Source organism: Typha latifolia, unplaced genomic scaffold, assembly GCF_019914945.1.
Source record: "Typha latifolia isolate L0001 unplaced genomic scaffold, TyphaL0001v2 contig_34, whole genome shotgun sequence".
Taxonomy (NCBI): domain Eukaryota; kingdom Viridiplantae; phylum Streptophyta; class Magnoliopsida; order Poales; family Typhaceae; genus Typha; species Typha latifolia.
This window is the reverse complement of record NW_027330480.1, coordinates 1-19,134: the sequence shown is the minus strand read 5'-3', so window position 1 is coordinate 19,134 and position 19,134 is coordinate 1. Positions and strand designations below refer to the sequence as shown.

Here is a 19,134-nt window from a genome sequence, read left to right as displayed (position 1 = left end):
GGTAGATAAAAAGCTCTCACACCCATAAACATTAACTATTAATAAAGTAAGAAAAAAAGATACAAGACTTAATAGGCACACAGTATGTCACTCATCGAAGTATCAAATGAGGAGGAGGAGCACATACACGAGATCCAACGTGCTATGTTGGTCGGATTTTTCTCAAACTTTGGTAGATTTTTCTCCTTTGCAATTAAGTGAGATTCTCAGATGATTATTTGTAACGTGGGAATTGATGAAGTTTGAATCATTTCTATCTAATTCAATAAATTATATTTTCCAATTAAGTTGTGAAATTCAAAACCAAAACTAAAACATGTTGTTACCAACCCAAATTATGACACCTTTCTCAATGACTTATCTATAGAATTAAAGTCAACGGTCAAACTACATCCCTCCTACTTGAGTTATGTCATACGCAAGTAACGCAATAGACAGGTAATGAAACGGGTCCACACTATTTTATTTCAACCTCTATCGACTAATAAATGATCGGCTACTCCTATCCATACCCATGCTTCCATGAAACAATACCTCTTAAACTCTCTCTTATTTCCTTCAATTAATCTCCGAGCACATCTCAGGAACAGAAACTATGCACTTCCCTGTTCTCCTCCTCCTCCTATCCCTTCTCCTCTTAATTCATCTTCCCATGGCCATCTCAGATGACATCTTATGGACTACCTGCCCAACCGATGTAAACTATACAACCAAGAGTACCTTCCAATCCAACCTCAACCTCCTCCTCTCCTCCCTCTCCTCCGCCGCCGTCCCTTCCGGCTTCGCCAACGACACAGTCGGCCGGTACCCTAATCAAGTTTATGGCCTCGCCTTATGCCGTGGCGATCTCTCCCCTGCCGATTGCCGCAGCTGCCTCAACACCTCAATCCACGGCATCGTCGAGCAGTGCCCGCATGGCATGTCGTCGACGATATGGTACGAGGATTGCCTTCTCCGCTACTCGAACACAAGTTTCTTCTCCATGGTGGAACCAGTGACGTTCTACATGTCCAATACAAATAATGTATCGCAGCCAACACTGTTCAATACCTTGCTAGGCCAGCTCATGGACACACTCGCTCAGAAGGCAGCGTACGGGTCGCCGCGGATGTTTGCGACTGGCACGGCGAATTTTACGAGCTTTCAGAAGATTTACGGGTTAGCGCAGTGCACGAGGGACTTGTCGGACGGCGGGTGCTATCGGTGCCTGACGGATGCCATCTCAAACATTCCGGCGTGCTGCGATGCGAAGCAGGGAGGAAGGGTTAAAGGGGAGACTTGCTATATTCGATACGAAGTGGCTCCTTTCTATAATCTTTTAACTATCGACGATGCGCCGACGCCGGCGCCTGCGGTTTCACCTCCTAGGGAAGGGATTCCGGCAACGCTACCAGTCCACCACCAGAAGACGGAAATCCAACAGGTAAGTCAAATCTGCCATGTCATGAACTCTTTGACCAGTAGACGCGTTAATTAACGTCGGTAGGAAATTAACTTAATTCGGTATTTCTTCGTGAATCAGATTCAAAGTTTATTATATTTTTCTCTATGTTTCCTGCATTGAAAGAAATGGTTAAAACAAAACATAAAATGTTGTCAATTCTATTAGTCGAACAAGTTGTTCTTAAATCACAATTTCATTAAATTGGAGCCAACGTCATTCCAAAAGAAACCCGTGCCTTCTCCACTTTGACCACTCGTATAAACACTATTCTACCCTATAGTTCCAGGACGGCAGTGGTCCTCCAGAAAGGCGTGACCGCGTAAGATCCAACCGTGAATTTTAAGTCAACGAGGAATCTCGCGACCAAAATTAGATCGCGCTCGGATAGACCAATCGGTTGTCGACACGTTACTAATTTGGGGGGGGTTAGATTGGGAAATTTATCTTCTCCTTCCACTTGTTTGCACTTGCCATACATGCTCGTCTCCATCTCTTTGCGAGGCGGCGCCGCGTCTCTCTCCGCCGTCAGGAAAGTAGCGATCTCACTAGATCGAACAGTGATGGTAAGTGATAAATTTTTAGCTTGATATTGACATGCTAACTTATGAAGTAGATTTGGAGAAGGAAAATAACACTAGTAAAATCTATATGCCCACACTCCACAATGCCGAGATAAATTGGAGTTGAGAATAAAGACACAGTTACATGGGTGGTATCTCGAGTACCCGCTTCTATTGAATATTTTTGCTGAGAGTAATGATTGGGTAGAATTATTTTTCTATATGGATGGTCTTGTTTTTTTAATTATACACCTAACTGCCTGAATTTTTATAGGATGAACTCGTATTAATTTTTATAATCTGAATTTGATATGAGAAGCACCTTTCTATGTCGCAACGAGAAACGAGTAGTAGCTTATGAACGCTTGCTTTTAAGGGATTAAGCTTTCTAGTTTCATTTTGTTCCTTTCAGTTGTATTGGTTATTTGGGTTTTATCGGAAAAATGACTTATTCGTTTATTATTTAGATATCAAGAGATATGTCGTTAGCTCGAGAGAAAAAGATCATTTTTCCCTTCCTCTTAGCAGACCATGATTAGCATATATAATGAAAGCATCAGCTACTACAGTTTTGCATTACCTTCATTACCTAATTTTTCATGCTGTCATATGTATGAGTCCTGCATCCTTCACACTGCCGAATAGATTTTCTAACAGGTCTCTTGTTGTTTCATTTGCAAGTCATGCATTAAATTATCTACTACATAGATTTTTACGTAATATCACTTAATTTTGGTGCAGGAAGTAATAGAACTACAAAAACAATTGTTATTGTTGCCATCGCAGTGGCTGTTGTATTGTCGTTCCTCTTTGCTATATGTATCTTCTTGCGAAGAAGGAAACCAGTTAAAAGTCTATCAGTTCAAAATGCACCCAGTAAGTATCTGCGGAACTACTAGCCTATAGGGAAAGCACAATAGAGATAGTCATGTTATGTTTTTCATGTGCTAAAGCTTGTTCTTGTGAGCAGATGGTGGAAATGAAGAGGAATTCAGAAGTGCAGAGTCTCTGTTGTTTGACTTGGGTACTATAAGAGCTGCGACAAATAACTTCTCTGAAGCAAATAAGCTTGGAGAAGGTGGATTTGGCCCAGTGTATAAGGTGCATCTATAGTCTAAGCTCTATAAAGTACTTGGACCACAAGCACTTTCTTGAATCTAATTGCAATAGCCTTTGCGTTGAACGCTATACAGGGAATATTACAAGATGGGCAGGAGATAGCCGTGAAAAGGCTTTCGACAAGCTCAGCGCAAGGACTGATTGAGCTAAGAAATGAGGTTATCCTGGTTGCAAAGCTTCAGCACAAGAATCTGGTGCGATTGTTAGGCTTCTGCTTGGAAGAGCAGGAGAAGCTTCTTGTCTATGAGTACCTTCAAAATACAAGTCTTGACAAAATTATTTTTGGTAAGGTTCATAACGCAACTCTTTCCGTTGGACTGAGAAACCAAATAGTTGCGTTCTTGTTTTGTTATGCATCGATACAATTGGTCGAGATATATTTTTGAAGCAACTATTTGTTATCATTGCATTAAAGACAGACCATTATGGCATGTTATGATACTCCTTTTCTGTTCCATTCTATTATATCAAGGTAACAAATAACTAATCAGTATTTTTGCTGACCTCAAAATCACCCTTTATGCATTTGTCTCCATGGAGTTGACTGAATATAAATGTGCATGTTGTTCTTTCAATGGTGAAACAACCTCTAGACCAACTATTTTTGTAATTTCTATATTTATGTCCTTATTTGCGGTGCTTAACTTTCTGATTTCGTTCAAGTTCTTTTTCATTCTGGCATAATTGCAAATATATCAACTGACCAAATTTTGTTACGTGAGACAGATCCTGTAAAACGAGAACTACTCAACTGGGGCAGGCGGTACAAACTCATTGAAGGAATTGCTCGAGGACTTTTATATCTTCATGAAGATTCAAGGCTAAGAATCATCCATCGTGATCTTAAAGCAAGCAACATCCTATTGGATGGGGACATGAATCCTAAAATTTCAGATTTTGGTCTTGCAAAGCTTTTCGATGTAGACGCTACTCAAGGGAACACAAACCGAATTGCTGGAACCTAGTATTGCACCATTTATCACTATCCTATTTCAAATAAGTAGCAACAAACAATATAGCCACTTGAATCTTCTGCTCTACTTCAATTATCAGTCTAACTACTGTCAATACCTTGATTTGCAGTGGATATATGTCACCAGAATATGCTCTTTATGGCCAATTCTCTGCCAAATCAGACGTATTCAGTTTTGGTGTATTAATTTTGGAGATTGTGACTGGTCGAAGAAATACTCTTAATCAAGACTCCATGTATTCTGAAGACCTTCTATCCTACGTAAGGACTAATTATCTGTGCTTAACATGTATTTGGTCTCTTTAAGGTCACATATAGTAAGTTTGATCATGCTATTACATTAGGAATACTGATCGTTTTTTTTTTACAATTATCTCCTCTAACCTTACTCTTGCTTCTATATAGGTCTGGAATAATTGGCGTAAAGGGGCAGCATTACAAGTCCTCGACAGATGTCTCGCCGAAGAGTGTCGACCGCAAGACGTATTAAGATGCATCCATATTGGACTACTCTGTATTCAGGAGGATCCATCAGAAAGACCAACCATGGCATCTGTTATTCTCATGCTGAATAGTCAGTCTATTACCCTTCCAAGCCCTTCCACTCCTGCCTTTGTTATCAGTAGTAGAACATTCAATGAACCACATGTACTTGGGAGGGAGAGAAATGCTGATTTACCTGGGAGCAGGTCAAGAGGAGGCTCAGTGAATGATGTCTCTATCTCTGAAATGGAACCACGTTAGATTGATGAACTGATAATCAGATCATTTGTTGTAATAAATCTCTGCAGCCTTATTTTGTCTAACTGTGACATTTTATTCTGAAGGGAATTACTCCAATCAAATTGTATCTATCTCCATCTTTTATACTGTTCCCATGTCTACAAAACTGTGGAGGGTTACTCCTATTTTACGTGAGCTGCCTAACTTGCAATAAAAAGTTTGCTTTTGCCACTTGATAGATGGTCTACATTCTGTGAGTTTGCTGAGCAGAGAAACTTAGATATACATTTCAACATCAGGTTGACAAGAAATTGTTATTCTTACACTAAACAAAGAAGAGCTATTTTACTATGAACAACTCATCAGTCAATAATATGCTATTATATATACACGAACCAACTGGTTGAGGTGCATGATGGGAAGCAGCTAACTAGTCGAGGTATGATCTAAACCATGCATGTCAACAAGCCTCAAACATTAACAACCAACACATGCAAGTAGTCAAGAACGTCGACGCAAAGAGGTTGATAATTATCAAATAAATGATACCCTAGAAAGTTCTAGAGTTCTTTTATTATATACAAATTAAATTAAAGAAGTAGCAATCATAACAATCTACACATGAAAATTATAGTAATTACTCTCTATCTATCTACGACTTAATTAATACACAATATGAGTCACATCTTAGGCATCAAAGAAAAGATACAACTCATATCTTATGGTACAACTCCCACCTAATACTCTTCCTCCCTGCTTCCCATTGCAGCAGCTTGGAAGCTGGCTAATGGCAGTCTGCAAACAAGTCTTGCAATCACCGCCAGATAGGTCTTTTGTACACTGAGCCAAACCATATAATTTCTCGGATCCTTCTCCGATCTTTGCCTCTCCAGTGGCGAACAGCAATGGCGTAAGATAAGCCTTCTTCATTAGCCTTGTCATCAGCTCCGCCACCTTCTGGTGAAGCCTTAATGTTTTCAACGCAATCTGAGCGTTCCACATCAACACCCTATGATCATTGTCGACTTCGCCAAAGAATTCTTTGTTCGAGTACCGTAGAAGGCAACTGTCATACCATACGATAGCGTCTTTATAATGCGTGCAGCTATGTCGAAGATGAGCACCGGCGGTGCGAATGCACTTCTGGCATGCCGCACTTGTGATATCTCCTCTACATTGGGCAAGACCGTCCACCCTTGTGTGACCGGAGCCAACCGAGGCGATGTCGAATCCGATATTCGGAGCTTTTGTTTCAAGTAGAAACATTAGTTGGTGTAAGTTGTTATTGAACGGATCTCCGGTAGTAAAATTGGCCGAGCTTGAGCATATCGTAGAAAGAGGATTGGAGCCGACGATGATGTTGTGAAGAAGAGATAGAGTTAGAAAGGAGAGAAGAAACTTTTGAGAGAGCATTGTGGTAAGAGAGAGAGAGATAGCAAAGATAAGTGCCAAGGAAGCAAGGTTTTATAGAGCATCAGATGAGTTTGGTTTGACGGAGTAGAAGGGGTCAAAACCGTGGAAAAGTCCTTGTTTACGAGAAGAGGTCATATTTTTGGTCCATTCTAGAAACCTTCTGCGGCTAATGATTTAATAGTGACATAGTGGTTGAGAAATGAGCCACAAGTAGCCAGTTGAATAACCTTCATGAGTTGTGACGATGTGAGGGTTGAGATATTTGAATACTTTTCGAGTCAATAATGACAAGCTATTTTAAGTTCAGTTGGGAAGGGGCTCTCTTCCCCTGTTGTAGCCTCGGATTACTGGAATCCTCCCTCTAAGAGAATGCATCTACACTTAATGTAGTTTTTAAGGTAAAAAAAATAAAGAACTTCAGCACTATATTCCATTATTTTGCATTACATCTGCAAAATATTACAAATTCACTGCAAAGTCAACTAAAAAACACTCGATGCCTGCTATATATATTTAATATCCTCTTGAAATCATCAAAGACTTCGTTACAGACTCTGTAGACCAAGAAAATGAATCAACTAAGGCTTACTGTTTTGCCTTCTTTCCAGTTACATTAGAAGCTAGCTCTTTGAGAAATTTTACAGACTTGGTCACAGGAGAATTGGCCGCCATCAAGTTATACAAAACATTCTCAACCTCACCAATGGAAGGCCTTTTCTTAAACCTAGTAGCCACCTTCATGTTCCGCTTCTTCCCCTCATCCTCCTCCACCATCACCAACCAACCTTCTCCACTCATCACCCCATCCTTCACACATTTCAAAACAACACCTTTCCTCTTGCTCAAAATTCCTTTAACCTCCAACCCCATGAAAGAATACACTACATCGAAAGATTCCACAAAACCCCCCAATCCACTGCTAAATTCCTTCTCCTCTTCGAAGGCCCACTTTGGGTTGAAGAAAATCACAGGTTTGGGGTACAAACCATCAGTGATTTCTCTTATTTCCTCCAATTGGGTCTCCTCTGGAGCCACAAACACAGCCAAATCGCCAGAACTCAGTGTTCCCGAGCTTATAGAACCCAAGTCCAAGTTGGACACAAAGTTGGCCGAGTTAGAGAAAGCCTGGTGAGCTAGTTCTGCTAGTTTGGGAGAAGACCATAGAACTAGAATACTTGGTTTTGCGCCTTTTCTCGTGATGGGCAAGTCTGAGAAGACCTCAGCAGCGAGTTGGGTGAGTGAACTCGGCGAGTCATCGATGACAGGTATCTCAACTCGGTATCTTGGTTGCTTCTGTTTCTTGAGTTTTCTGGTGGGGAGGGGAACTGGGTTGTTGAGAGGCTTCTTTAGAGTGGTGGATATGCAAGTTTTGGCTTGGGAAATGGCTTCTTCTCTTGTGGAAGGAGGTGAGAGGAGGGTAGAGGAGGCGGCTTGCGAAGAGGAGAGAGAGGAGATTGGGGAGATGGGTGTGGGCTTGTGGAAGGAGGAGAAGGCGAGGTGGGTTTGGTGTGGAAGAGAGATGGTGGGAGAAAGGAAGAGATTTGTGGGGTTTAGGGGTGGAAGTAGTTGGGGTTTGAAGTTGGCTTGGGAAGAGAAAGGCTTGAGGAGAGTGAAGGCCATTGCAAAAGGTCAGAGGAAGTCTTTTGTGGCGTGAAAGAGTTCTATCCTCGCTTTGGTGGATACATTGCTTTGGGGACGGATCGCCTGCAGTCCCGGTTGCAGGGATTTCCTGCATTCCGGATGCTTGAATCCTGCTTAGCTGCCGAATCATCAAGTATTCTAGTATAGAGAACAAACAAACTTTAAAGTCTTCTAACGGATTTACAGGTACCTCCACTGTCTGGGCTTCCAGATTGTCTCTCTCGGATGGAATTCTACAATTCATGTTTCTCTACAGGGAGAATGTAATTGAAGGTCTACTCCCGTAATACTCTCTCTCTCTCTCTCTCTCTCTCTCTCTCTCTCTCTATAACACACACACACATACACATGACACGAACCAATAATCATTTGGTGCAAAGACGAAGAAGCCATGCACAAGAAATGGTACAGCACGGTTTTCATCGTTTCATGACATGACATGATATAAGATGCTGATGATTCTAGACAAGCCTAAAGAAGAGGTGATATAGAAAGCTGATCATAGTAATTCCTTATTCAGAAATCAACCATGACTATGACATTACAGGAGGAATCTCAAGATATGAAGGTGGCATCAAACAGAACAATTACAACCAAAATAGAGATGTTTAAAATAGTGTTGAATTCTAACAATGAGCAGTAAGATAGATGCAGTTATCTTCAACATTCAAACGGTACACCGAGTGCTTAAAAGATTCAACTTTGCAGGAAACTAATGTAGCTAGAGAAATTTACCAGAGAATTTTGACATGGTATAGTCTCTTAGATGCGACAACTTCAGCTTGATGTACTTCTAGTTAATAAAAAAATCTTATGGTACCTACCTCCAAGTTGATTATAAGAATCTTTTGTGCAACCTAGATTGCAAATGCAACTCCAACAAGGCAATAAAGTAAAGTGTATAGGTATGTAAGTATCATCAGCACCTTGGGAGCAACTAACTACAGAAGCAAAAGAACAGACAATAAGTGGGTATCATGGGAATAGTTTTTTTTTTTAAACATCTGCATGCTATACATCAATTGATTTGCAATAACATGGCATTGTAGTCATTACAAGAACTTCTGAAGTCCAAAATAAGAGTGAAACCTCAATTAAATGACATACTTCATATTTTCAATATAGCAATTGTCACATAATTTGAAGGAAGCTGGACAGAGATTTTAAAAAAGATGCAGCTTCATTGGATCATTGTAGGCTTTCATCTTAACAAGAAGGTAGGCAACAATAGATAAGAGATGCTTTGTACAGTACTGAGTAGCTGAATAGATGTATTTCTGCAAGATGAATATAAGATCACCATCTAATTGAATTTTAGTCAGATAACATATGAAGAGATTTAAGAAAAATTATATTCTAGCCTAGAAGAAAAACACGGAAGAGGGGTAAGACCAAGAAAAATCTCACATAGAGTTTGGTCAAAATAAGTCTGAACGTGATCATAAATATAATATGTTCCTATGGCTTTCAAAGGAAGTAGAGAAAGAAGGTTGATTGGCTCAGTAGGAAAAATGGATTAATCTAAAACAACTAGAAGAGCTTACTGTCTTCATATTAGCAAGACACACCTTGAATAACAGATGGGAGTCCATGGCTTAAGACAGATAATAATAGTCCGATTTCAAAACGAGAGCAGAAAAGATGGGATAAATATACTAACCTTAGATGACTTTAAGGTGGGAGAGAAGATCACTTTTGGTTTTGGTACTCTTTTGAAAAAGGAACCACTAATTATTGGACAGTTCATTGAACACAAAGATCATATTTATCTATTTCTTAGAATTTCTTATCTCTTTTTCCTTTCTCATACCATATAATTCCACTGTGTTAGATTATTTTCTCTAAGGAGTGAAAATAATTCCAGAATGGAGTACTAATCAGGGAAAACTCTAGTAATAAGTGAAGATGTTACGGATAATACCTATTCAATTTTAGCCAATATCGGAAAAACCATTCCGACAACTTCAGGAGAGAACGGATATAATTATACCAGAGATGGCATCATTTTAATCTTTTCGTGCAAAACTCTATATCCGCAAGGCCAACACAACGTAAACCTAAATTCATATCCATAATAATCCAAACAATAGCATTAGTTATCATGCACAATTCCCATAACAATCAAAATCACAACTTTATTGAACAGAACTCACAGTAACCTCAAAGTTCGTATCTTTCTACTCTAAATGAAACAGCCAGACGATTAGAAGACGATCCGGACCTGAGGCGCGTCGTTACCGGTGGCCGGGATGATCTCCCACCGGCATGGCTCGAGCTCATCCGACACCGGGCAGTATCCAGCCATCGTGACCCTGTCACCTGATGCCACCGCCGACCCGAACTCGAAGACCGTGACGTCGGCCGGTCGCCGCACCTCCACCGCGCCGTTCATCCCGGGGACCTCCCTCGACCGCGCCTCGGCATTCGCACCAGAGGCGCGCCCATTTCCGCTAGATGCCGCCGCAGGCGGAGGAGTTGGCGACGAGGGTTCCCCTTCCACCAAGAGAGCAATCCCATGGCGAGAGGAGAGGTAAATGATTAGGGTTTTGGAGGAGGAGTAGAGCTCCGTAGTGTAGAGAAGTGTAGGTTTCACTATTACCTTATCCAATATTATGCTGGGCCATCTGCATAGCACGTGATCTTCTTGGGCCGAGTCTAACTAACGAAGGCCAGTCTATTACCAAAAGTTTCAAGCCAGGCCAGCCCGGTCATAATTATCAACGGAAATATGAAAATTGAAATGCTTTCAAGCTTATCCTTTTCGATATGAAAATGGATAGGAAAAAAATTTCTATATTAACAACGTCTTATAATATTAGTACTAGTTGTTGGTTGTATTTTAAATCAAAATTTATAGTAAAGCACACTAGAAATTTGATTTGAAATATTCTAGTATCTTCACTATGCTTCTTTAGCTTTGATCAATCTATACTACCAATAGCAATATGCTTCTTCAACCAAACGGACACTTGTTCGAAAGGACGCATGCACAAAAGACGCTAAACTCCAATAACTCCCCACTTAACCATCCAAATGAGGGAGTTTCATATATGCAAATCAAGACCTCCCACGTTCTCATATTCGCTTTTCACCGAGTTCTCTCTCTCTCTCTCTCTCTCTCTCTCTCTCTCTCTCTCTCTCTCTCTCTCTCCACGGTCGAAGTAACCAAAACCATGTCTGAATCTCATGTTCTAGACCTTCTCCTCAACCAATTTGCTTACTGGAGGCAGCACCAGATGGAGTTGCAACAAAGCAACTTGACCATTAGTTATCACACTATCGTTGCTTGGGTCCTCTGCTTCATAGCTGCGTCTGCTTCCAGTGCAGGAGGGCTTGGTGGTGGCTCCTTGTACCTCCTCATCCTTAACATTTTTGCAGGTCTTAGCCTGAAGAAAGCAACATCTTTCACAGCTTTCATGGTCACTGGAGGGTCCCTGTCCAGTGTCCTGTACATCCTCTTTCTCATGAACCCAAGCCATAAAGGGGAATCTTTGGTTAATTTTGAGATTGCTCTCCTCTCACAGCCATGCATGCTTTTAGGAGTCAGTGTTGGGGTGGTTTGCAATGTTATGTTCCCAGAGTGGCTTATCACTGTCCTGTTCACTGTCTTCCTAGCATGCTCCACATACAAGACATGCAAGGCTGGGTTCAAGTGCTGGAAGGCTGAGTCAGAGGTGGTGAGAGATGGGATGGATAGAAGAGAGGGGGTGAGAAGGGAGTACATGAACCCCTCTTGGGTGGAGAAGGAGGAAGTAGGTTAAGGGTCCCATGGAAGGATTTGGTGGTATTGGTGATGGTCTGGGTCTGCTTCTTTATGCTCCATGTCTTCATTGGAGATAAGCATGGGAAGGTATGATACTTTAATGTTTGTCTGCATTTCTTGTGTCCTTTTGCTAATGTTCTTTTTTATTTTGTGCTATATCTTATGTAGTGTAGCCTTTTCAACCACTCATCCGCTAGCTTACTTGGTTATAACCATTACTGCTTGTAGTTTAGTTCCATCAGAAATTGAACTGTAATAATGAAGTGCAATCAGTTAATTTTGCTGGAGATATTTAAAATCTGGTGGTTTCAAATGAGTAGATTTGTGGGTATCTGCCTAAAATCATGTGATTGAGTTCTATGTTTGTTGGGTTAATTCTCAATTCAAAATTTTAAGTTCTTGTGTTATTCTGAGCGAACTTTTAAGTTACCTCTGTTCCATCTATCTTTATCTTTGTCACCACTTGCCATTATAGAATGGCTTTATGTCTATTTGCAGTAGCTAGTATCTGGCTGAGACGTTGCATTACTTTGTCTCCTTATGAGTGGTTTAATAGATATGGAATCAGGAACCCACATCTTTTTGCTGATATTTAGATAAGAATGAATGGAAGTTCAAATTTGATCATTACTACCTGAGTGGTCCAAATGGATCCACAGTAACTAATAAGGATTTGTTGGAGGTGGAGCTTATTTTTTCATTTGAAAGATTTCTTACGCCTTTCCGTGACTTTTATCCTCTTGGTTCAGAGGCCTTGCCAAAAGTAACTAAGTGGCAATTTGAAATAAGTCGGCCAATAGGATTGACTGAACAAAAGTTTGAAGCTCACCATTGTGTTCACCCTTTTGTTCTTTTGGTATAATTTCTCTTTCTTATTCTTGATCAATTTCACCTGATTGTAATCGCTCTGCAGGGTTTGGTTAGAATAAAACCATGTGGAGTTGCATATTGGCTTATCACTCTATCCCAAATTCCTTTTGCCATAGCTTTTACAGCATATATCATCTATGTGAAGAAAAATCCACAATCCCAGAACGATCAGCAAGCTAATGACAAGGTTCTGAGATTTTCACGCCTAGCATAAATCATTCTGTTTCTTTGTTTATTCTATGCTGATGTAGCATCGTTACATTGCTACTTGTTCATGTAGACTATTGTAGGGAGGAACAAGAAGAAACCTGTGCCAGTGTTTGTTTTCCCACTTGCTGCACTCTTAACCGGGGTTATGAGTGGCCTCTTTGGCATTGGAGGAGGGTTGCTCCTTAATCCCGCTCTTCTTCAGATTGGAGTACCTCCACAGGTAAGTTTCTCTTACTCATGTTATTAAGTTCAATTAAAATCGACAGCGGCAATTCTGTAGTTCAGTAAGCTGTTTGTTTCAAATGAAACTTTTGGTTAAAACAAATGCAGAAATAGACATATACTTCTCAGGACACCTAATTCTACCGACGATTTATTTAGATTTTATTAATTGTATTTAAAATCTCTAGACAACTTTATTACACTTATCGCTTTGATATGTTGTTACATCTATGCAGACAGCAGCAGCAACATCCACCTTCATGGTGCTATTTTCATCTTCAATGTCGATGGTGCAGTACATAATCCTAGGCATGAAAGGAATAGATGAAGCCTTAATTTACGCTATGATCTGTTTTGTAGCCTCAGTTGTTGGATTAGCGATTGTTGAGAGAGCCATACAAATGTCAGGAAGAGTCTCTCTCATTATATTTATAGTCAGCGCTGTTATGGCATTCAGCACAGTTACACAAACTTGCTTTGGAGCAGTGGATGTTTGGAGACAGTATGCTAGTGGAGACTACATGGGCTTCAAACTGCCTTGCTGAGGTATCAGCAGGGGAGCATGAGCATTTTGCTTGACAAATCCAGAGACAAATATTAGATGCGCATTTCCTGCTGATCGATTTCCTGTATGCATATAATTCTAACAACACTAGTTTCTCTTGGAAAGACTAGTAATGATTCTATCTCTTAGATTAATTTGCCTACCAAATTTCTGTAGAACCATCAGTTGTAGATAACTCGATATGGATTAGCCTTAGACCCTCAACTGTTGGAAAAAAAAAATTTCTATTAATCTGCTGGTTAGATATATCGATTAAAATTATTACTGGCATATTTCCAATGGCATTATGACGAAGCACTCAAGGATATATTATCCTTCGGCCAATTTGCAGGCATGCATTATCAATACACCATTCTAGATGAACATAAATAGTAGATGCTCTATTAATTTCATAAAAAATGGGGAAGCAAATCATATCCCCTAAAATATTAAACAGAGGTCAACTGGTGATATGATCTCTGGGCCTAATAAATTGATCATGTTATGCATCTCTAATCTTGGTCTCGTTTTGAATTATTCATTTGTCTCCGAACTCCGATGTGTCTCCACGATGAGATACATCGTAACGTAACTCAACTCAAATTTTGAGTCATTAGATCTGCGTTGATAGCAATCTTAAGCTCTCATTAGTCCCAACCATTCACACTTCCACATGGGCTAATTATGTACTAATTTGAGATCACATCGACTTACCAAATTCTAGATAGACCAATTTGGGAACCAACCATCTACACAATCTTCGCACTATTTTATCACAAGCTATTGTTGGAGATTAATCGTTGCTTCTTCTATTTATATCCCCATGAATCCGTGTGACAACTTCAATTAGACAACAACCATCTTATAGCATCTCTATCTCCCTGGCGAAGGTGGCAGCAATGAAAGGATTGCTCTGCATCACCTTCATGGCAGCTCTCGTTCGTACGACAATGGCTGCAAACTACGAGGTCGGAGGCACCAGCGGCTGGGACACGACCACCGACCTGGAAGGGTGGGCGGCGGACATTAGGTTCGCCCCCGGCGACACCTTGAGTATGTTCTTATCTTATATATTTATCTATAACGTTGCATTATTTCGTTCCACAAATCTTAGATTTTGATTCTTAATGAGGGTGGTTTATCTCATGCATGCAGCTTTCACGTATCAAGCATACCACAACGTGCTGGAGATGTCTCAATCGGGATATGATTCATGCTCTGTCGTCAAGCCATTAGGGTCGTACACAGGAGGAACCACCACCATCAAGCTCACCGCCCCAGGCAAGAGATATTTCATCTGCGGCATTCCGGGCCACTGCAGCTTAGGCATGAAGCTAGAAGTCGACGTCGTCTCATCGGCCACGCCGTCTCTCCCCTCACCGTCGCCGAAGCCGGCATCCACACCTGCTCCAATGGCTCCTCCTCCTAAGGCGCCGCACAAGCATAAGCATGCACCGACAAAAGCCCCTTCGCCAGCGCCGACCCCGGCGTCGCCGCCGCCGACAATCTCAATGCCTACGAAGTCCCCGCCGACAGTCTCAACGCCTACGGAGTCGCCGCCGGCATTTCCACTGGCGCCGGCACCCGTGACGAAGTCGGCGGCTGTCGGTAAAGGGCACAGGGCTGGGGTCGCAATGGGGCTCGGACTCGGTGTGGGTCTGTTGACGGTTTTGGCTATGTGAGGATTAAGTAGAGTACAGAGATTTGTATTGCAAATAGCAAGCTGTGGTCACTAAAAAGGTGTTTGATTTTTGTATGTACTTTGATGCATCTTGAGAATAGTAGGTGAGACAAGAGAGTGGACAAATCCTGTGGTTTGAAATGTTTTTGCTTCAGCTCTAAGGGAAAGTTTTACTTCACACCCTATCTTCTAAAATTTTATAATTCGCACCTAACAGGGTAATTTTGGGAAAAAAAAACTTAAAGACACAGCCGATTTATAATTTGAAAAAAGATAAACTCATAATTGTTGGGTCCAAGCTTAAAAATATTTCTGAAATGTTTGCTAATAGAGGCTAAGAGCTAACCGAAGACATTTGGTTCTATGCTTCATTTAGCCAAAAGTTCCCAAGTAAACTTTTCACCCTCCCCTTGAGTAGTAGTCTCCTTGAGGATTAGTGGATGCCATTTGAGTGGTCACTGGCTTCCAATACTCATATCCAGTGTGGATAACTTAGGGCCTTCAGACACCTAATAAGTTTTCCTGTTGCACATCCCTCAGTATCCATGGCTTCTTCTCTCAATGGAGCTTCTCATATCTTTCCAACCAAACTGAACCAGTTCAAGGAATACAAACGAAAACGAAGGCCGTCGACAATATACGCATCCACCGCCCACGACTCGCGGGAACCTCTGGTTCCTCCATCAAGCAGCACCAAGGTTTCTTTGCAAATTTCAAGGAGGACTTCTTTGAGCTTCACCATGGCCACTCTCGTATTCCATCAGCTGCACACTGGAGCTTCGCGCGCCGAAGAAGGAAATGGCTTGTGGCTTACTGGGCCTTTGCCAGTTCCCACAGTCACCAGCAGTAAGCTTCCTAAAATATCCAACATGTTTCACTAATTCGGCCTGGCGATATTTCTCCCCTTTCATGCTGTCTTTGATGTTTGCACCAGAGATTGCTAATGAGGAAACAGGCACCCGTTCATTTCTGAGGAAGGGAATCTACATGGCGAACATAGGGTCTCAAGGAAGTGCTTTCAGGCTAAAGCATTATGCATTTGATCTCCTGGCTCTGGGGGACATGATAGGCCAAGATGCATGGAGCTATGTGAGGAAGTACCTCTGCCTCAAGTCCACTGTCATGTACTATGATTTCGACAAAGTCATCAGCGCAGCTGCAGATGATCAGAAACAACCACTCACGGAACTCGCCAACCGGTTATTTGACAATGTTGAGAAGGTAAGGATTTGTTGATTTAATTAGGTTGTTAAATGTCTCCGATAACTCAATACATCAAGACTAGCATCTGCGTACCTACAGAGATATAAGATCATGTCAGCATTCTAATCAGTAAACATCGACGAACTAATTAACAGCTTGAAGAGGCCGTCAAGAAGCGGGATAATCCTACGACGCAGTCATGCTATGCAGATACAACAGCTATTCTCCAGGAGGTAATGACAAGAATGGCATAAGCTTTTGTATCATAAAAGAATGTCTCGAACTTGTGATTGTTTGCAAGTGCTATATTACACTGGAGCTTTGAGAGTACAGATAGAATCCATTTGGCACAAAGCATGAGTGTTTGTAAAGCCACAACATTGGTTGCAACTCCAAGCAATAGAAAGGCTGCTTCAAATTAATTCATTAATTATAAAAGCAGCTATTTTTTTTAATTAGCGATGTCCATCCATACATAGTGAATGTTGCCTTCGCAGAATTCAATGGAACGACAATCTATCCAGAAAATGCTATTAAAAAATATTGTAATTAAAAATACAAGTTTCTTGACGTTGCCTCATGGTGATAATCTGCCATTAGACAATCGGACTGGTTGAAATAAATGTTAATACAAATTCTATCACAATCATGCTCAACATACAAACAGATTGAAGAAACAACTCTAATGTTGATACTTGATACAAGTTTGTGGATATCTAGCTTTGTTTGGCAGCAATGATAATTGCATTGCCTTGATACACAAATACCATCAACATCTTATCAGGGCAAATAGAGCTGATAGGTCATGCACGGGCCATACATGCACAAGGGAAAACCATCTAGTGAATAAAAAATACAATCTGCAGTTCTCTTAACCATAGCTCAAACGTGGATCTGCAATACGCATCTGTGTTTGACGTCGAGGAATTCCAATTTCACAAGAATTGACCCTCGCAGCAAACCTAAGTGAACAGATTGACTCTCCTGTTGAGGATGTCTCGGGAGAGATGTTAACAAACATCAAGGTTTTAGAGTCCCCTCCAAGACAGGGCTGCAGTTTAGGAAACAAATTAATTCATGAGACCCTAAGAAAAAAGGCTTCAATATAGAAAATCATAATCCTTGAGAGATCACCAGTAAGAGACATAAACTTACCTGAAGAAGATATGTTAATTTGGAATTCCTGAATGGTACGTGGTCCTCTTTCTTAGCAATAGAAAAGATAACATCACTTAAACATGACAAGCTTTTGTTGATTGCCTGAAGTCATACCACCAAATAAAAGTTGAAGTAAGATGAATCAGCACGTGACAAGAAAGTTCTTGTCCATTTAATTAAATATATATATAATTGTAACATGCCTGAGTTTCCTTAAGGCGGTCACCAGTTGCACCACTCCTAGCAAGACGCTCACTTCCAGCAAGATCAATTAGGTTTAATACCCCTTGAACTTGCTGATCTGTGTTCTGATTAATGAAACTCGATTGTCAGAACTTGCCAAACATTTTATTTGACAAAATAAAGTTTAAGATACCTCGTTAATTCCAAAAATCCGCAGAGTAAAGACAAAGTGGCTTCTTGATGACTGCTCATTCATTTGGGTCTTGCCAACAGATCTGGGACACAAATCCAGCAAATAGTAAAATGTGAGAACTATGACTTAAGTAAAAAAGTTAGTTTAAAGCAATTGCAGTCATTAAACTTGTTGTCCAACGATTAGAAAGAAATAACAGTCACCTGCTCTGTGCAGCCTGTTGTAGGAGGAATGAGACCTCATTGATGCTGCAGACATCCACAATTGTAAGATCAGATACATGTGTGTTACCATTTGCATCATGTTTGATTGAATATTTTGAGGCGCCAGTATCTTGGCTGCTAGAGCGATTAGTTGCCAACAAATCACGGATTGTTTCATTATAGATTTCCAGCATTGAAGCCTATGAACAAATAACAATAACTCATTAGTAATAGCAGATTGCCATATCAATAAAAAAATTCCTCCATAATAGGAAGGCATACAATTATAGTCAGACCTGCATTTTGTACTTCCAACCCTGTGATAGCAGAGACTGGCTTGTTTGAAAAATTTGTTCCAGCGATCGAGGTATTAACCCTTTCTGATCAAGAACATCTGGTTTACCCATCATAGTATAAGTTTTGCCAGATCCAGTTTGACCATAAGCAAAGATGCAAACCTGAGGATCAAAATAATATTTTTGACAATTCAATTATATCAACCTAAAACATAATGATATAAGAAAAAGCACTTGTTGATTTTTCCCATCAAGATAACCATGTCTGTTTTAATTTCTGGTTGATGGATATAAATCAAAATAAGTAGTATGAAAGGATATACCTTGTAACCATCGAGTGCACTTTGTACCAACTGTGAAATTTCAACAAAGACATCTTCTTGTGAAGCATCATGATCAAATACTTTATCAAACGTAAAAGAATACTTTTGGGCTGAAATCAGTGACATCTTATTAGATATATTGATACTCCAAAAAGAAACTAGTTAGTAAAGAAGATCTCAACATACTGAGCAGAGAAAATATAAGGAAAAACCATCTAACCATTGTGCATCAAGTCAATTCCCCGACCAAGGTATTCTGTTGATGTTGGATATGAAACAACTGCAGCCTCTGCACCATTAATTTCAATATCAGGTAATAATGGTCGCACTCTACAGAACACTCGAATATTTCCTTTTAGCTCCTGAAAATTTAGCAAAGGGTCAGCAGCAAAGTCAAATTAATATAACCATC

General features: G+C 40.5%; 8 protein-coding genes across 8 annotated transcripts; 4 read left to right on the top strand and 4 right to left on the bottom strand.

The window, feature by feature from the left end:
* The first annotated feature begins 503 nt into the window (after positions 1-503).
* On the top strand, positions 504-4,941 carry LOC140802581 (cysteine-rich receptor-like protein kinase 15). The gene is made up of 8 exons (XM_073158111.1): positions 504-1,423; positions 1,875-2,007; positions 2,746-2,880; positions 2,975-3,105; positions 3,198-3,408; positions 3,850-4,087; positions 4,207-4,357; positions 4,502-4,941. Exons 1-8 carry the CDS (start codon positions 596-598, stop codon positions 4,838-4,840), a joined length of 2,166 nt encoding a protein of 721 aa, XP_073014212.1. The 5' UTR covers positions 504-595; the 3' UTR covers positions 4,841-4,941.
* A 388-nt stretch (positions 4,942-5,329) lies between these two features.
* Positions 5,330-6,469, bottom strand: LOC140802578 (antimicrobial ginkbilobin-2-like protein). Its single transcript, XM_073158108.1, has one exon. The coding sequence runs from the start codon at positions 6,230-6,232 to the stop codon at positions 5,507-5,509; it is 726 nt and encodes a 241-aa protein (XP_073014209.1). The 5' UTR covers positions 6,233-6,469; the 3' UTR covers positions 5,330-5,506.
* A 171-nt stretch (positions 6,470-6,640) lies between these two features.
* Positions 6,641-9,839, bottom strand: LOC140802583 (uncharacterized). The gene has a single exon (XM_073158113.1). The coding sequence runs from the start codon at positions 7,850-7,852 to the stop codon at positions 6,818-6,820; it is 1,035 nt and encodes a 344-aa protein (XP_073014214.1). The 5' UTR covers positions 7,853-9,839; the 3' UTR covers positions 6,641-6,817.
* Positions 9,840-9,988: 149 nt separating this feature from the next.
* LOC140802580 (uncharacterized) lies at positions 9,989-10,585 on the bottom strand. The gene is made up of 2 exons (XM_073158110.1): positions 10,555-10,585; positions 9,989-10,465 (listed from the first exon to the last, which is right to left on the bottom strand). The coding sequence occupies exons 1-2, from the start codon at positions 10,583-10,585 to the stop codon at positions 10,077-10,079; spliced, it is 420 nt and encodes a 139-aa protein (XP_073014211.1). The 3' UTR covers positions 9,989-10,076.
* A 407-nt stretch (positions 10,586-10,992) lies between these two features.
* LOC140802572 (sulfite exporter TauE/SafE family protein 1-like) lies at positions 10,993-13,637 on the top strand. Its single transcript, XM_073158101.1, is given in 5 exon segments — positions 10,993-11,574; positions 11,577-11,723; positions 12,550-12,693; positions 12,787-12,936; positions 13,175-13,637. Coding segments are annotated over 5 exon segments (1,278 nt in total). The 5' UTR covers positions 10,993-11,046; the 3' UTR covers positions 13,484-13,637.
* A 104-nt stretch (positions 13,638-13,741) lies between these two features.
* On the top strand, positions 13,742-15,284 carry LOC140802573 (uclacyanin 1-like). The gene is made up of 2 exons (XM_073158102.1): positions 13,742-14,535; positions 14,638-15,284. Exons 1-2 carry the CDS (start codon positions 14,382-14,384, stop codon positions 15,162-15,164), a joined length of 681 nt encoding a protein of 226 aa, XP_073014203.1. The 5' UTR covers positions 13,742-14,381; the 3' UTR covers positions 15,165-15,284.
* Positions 15,285-15,603: 319 nt separating this feature from the next.
* LOC140802571 (photosynthetic NDH subunit of lumenal location 3, chloroplastic-like) lies at positions 15,604-16,821 on the top strand. Its single transcript, XM_073158100.1, has 3 exons — positions 15,604-16,009; positions 16,098-16,384; positions 16,522-16,821. The coding sequence occupies exons 1-3, from the start codon at positions 15,709-15,711 to the stop codon at positions 16,618-16,620; spliced, it is 687 nt and encodes a 228-aa protein (XP_073014201.1). The 5' UTR covers positions 15,604-15,708; the 3' UTR covers positions 16,621-16,821.
* Positions 16,822-16,928: 107 nt separating this feature from the next.
* Positions 16,929-19,084, bottom strand: LOC140802574 (kinesin-like protein KIN-14N; the record flags this gene model as incomplete). The annotated part of the gene is made up of 8 exons (XM_073158103.1): positions 16,929-17,417; positions 17,522-17,626; positions 17,728-17,832; positions 17,901-17,982; positions 18,104-18,303; positions 18,400-18,561; positions 18,723-18,832; positions 18,943-19,084. Coding segments are annotated over 8 exons (1,086 nt in total), but the record flags the coding sequence as incomplete, so codon positions are not given.
* Between the last annotated feature and the right edge of the window lie 50 nt (positions 19,085-19,134).

Bases quoted from the DNA above. Each gene is read 5' to 3' on its own strand.
- LOC140802581 (XM_073158111.1), top strand. From the start codon at position 596: ATGCACTTCCCTGTTCTCCTCCTCCTCCTATCCCTTCTCCTCTTAATT. The intron at 1,424-1,874 runs GTAAGTCAAATC...GGGGGGGGTTAG, and splicing joins AGAAGACGGAAATCCAACAG to ATTGGGAAATTTATCTTCTC. The intron at 4,358-4,501 runs GTAAGGACTAAT...GCTTCTATATAG, and splicing joins CTGAAGACCTTCTATCCTAC to GTCTGGAATAATTGGCGTAA.
- LOC140802578 (XM_073158108.1), bottom strand. From the start codon at position 6,232: ATGCTCTCTCAAAAGTTTCTTCTCTCCTTTCTAACTCTATCTCTTCTT.
- LOC140802583 (XM_073158113.1), bottom strand. From the start codon at position 7,852: ATGGCCTTCACTCTCCTCAAGCCTTTCTCTTCCCAAGCCAACTTCAAA.
- LOC140802580 (XM_073158110.1), bottom strand. From the start codon at position 10,585: ATGACCGGGCTGGCCTGGCTTGAAACTTTTG. The intron at 10,466-10,554 runs GTAATAGACTGG...ATAAGGTAATAG, and splicing joins GGCCTGGCTTGAAACTTTTG to TGAAACCTACACTTCTCTAC.
- LOC140802573 (XM_073158102.1), top strand. From the start codon at position 14,382: ATGAAAGGATTGCTCTGCATCACCTTCATGGCAGCTCTCGTTCGTACG. The intron at 14,536-14,637 runs GTATGTTCTTAT...TCATGCATGCAG, and splicing joins CGCCCCCGGCGACACCTTGA to CTTTCACGTATCAAGCATAC.
- LOC140802571 (XM_073158100.1), top strand. From the start codon at position 15,709: ATGGCTTCTTCTCTCAATGGAGCTTCTCATATCTTTCCAACCAAACTG. The intron at 16,010-16,097 runs GTAAGCTTCCTA...TGTTTGCACCAG, and splicing joins AGTTCCCACAGTCACCAGCA to AGATTGCTAATGAGGAAACA. The intron at 16,385-16,521 runs GTAAGGATTTGT...ACTAATTAACAG, and splicing joins TATTTGACAATGTTGAGAAG to CTTGAAGAGGCCGTCAAGAA.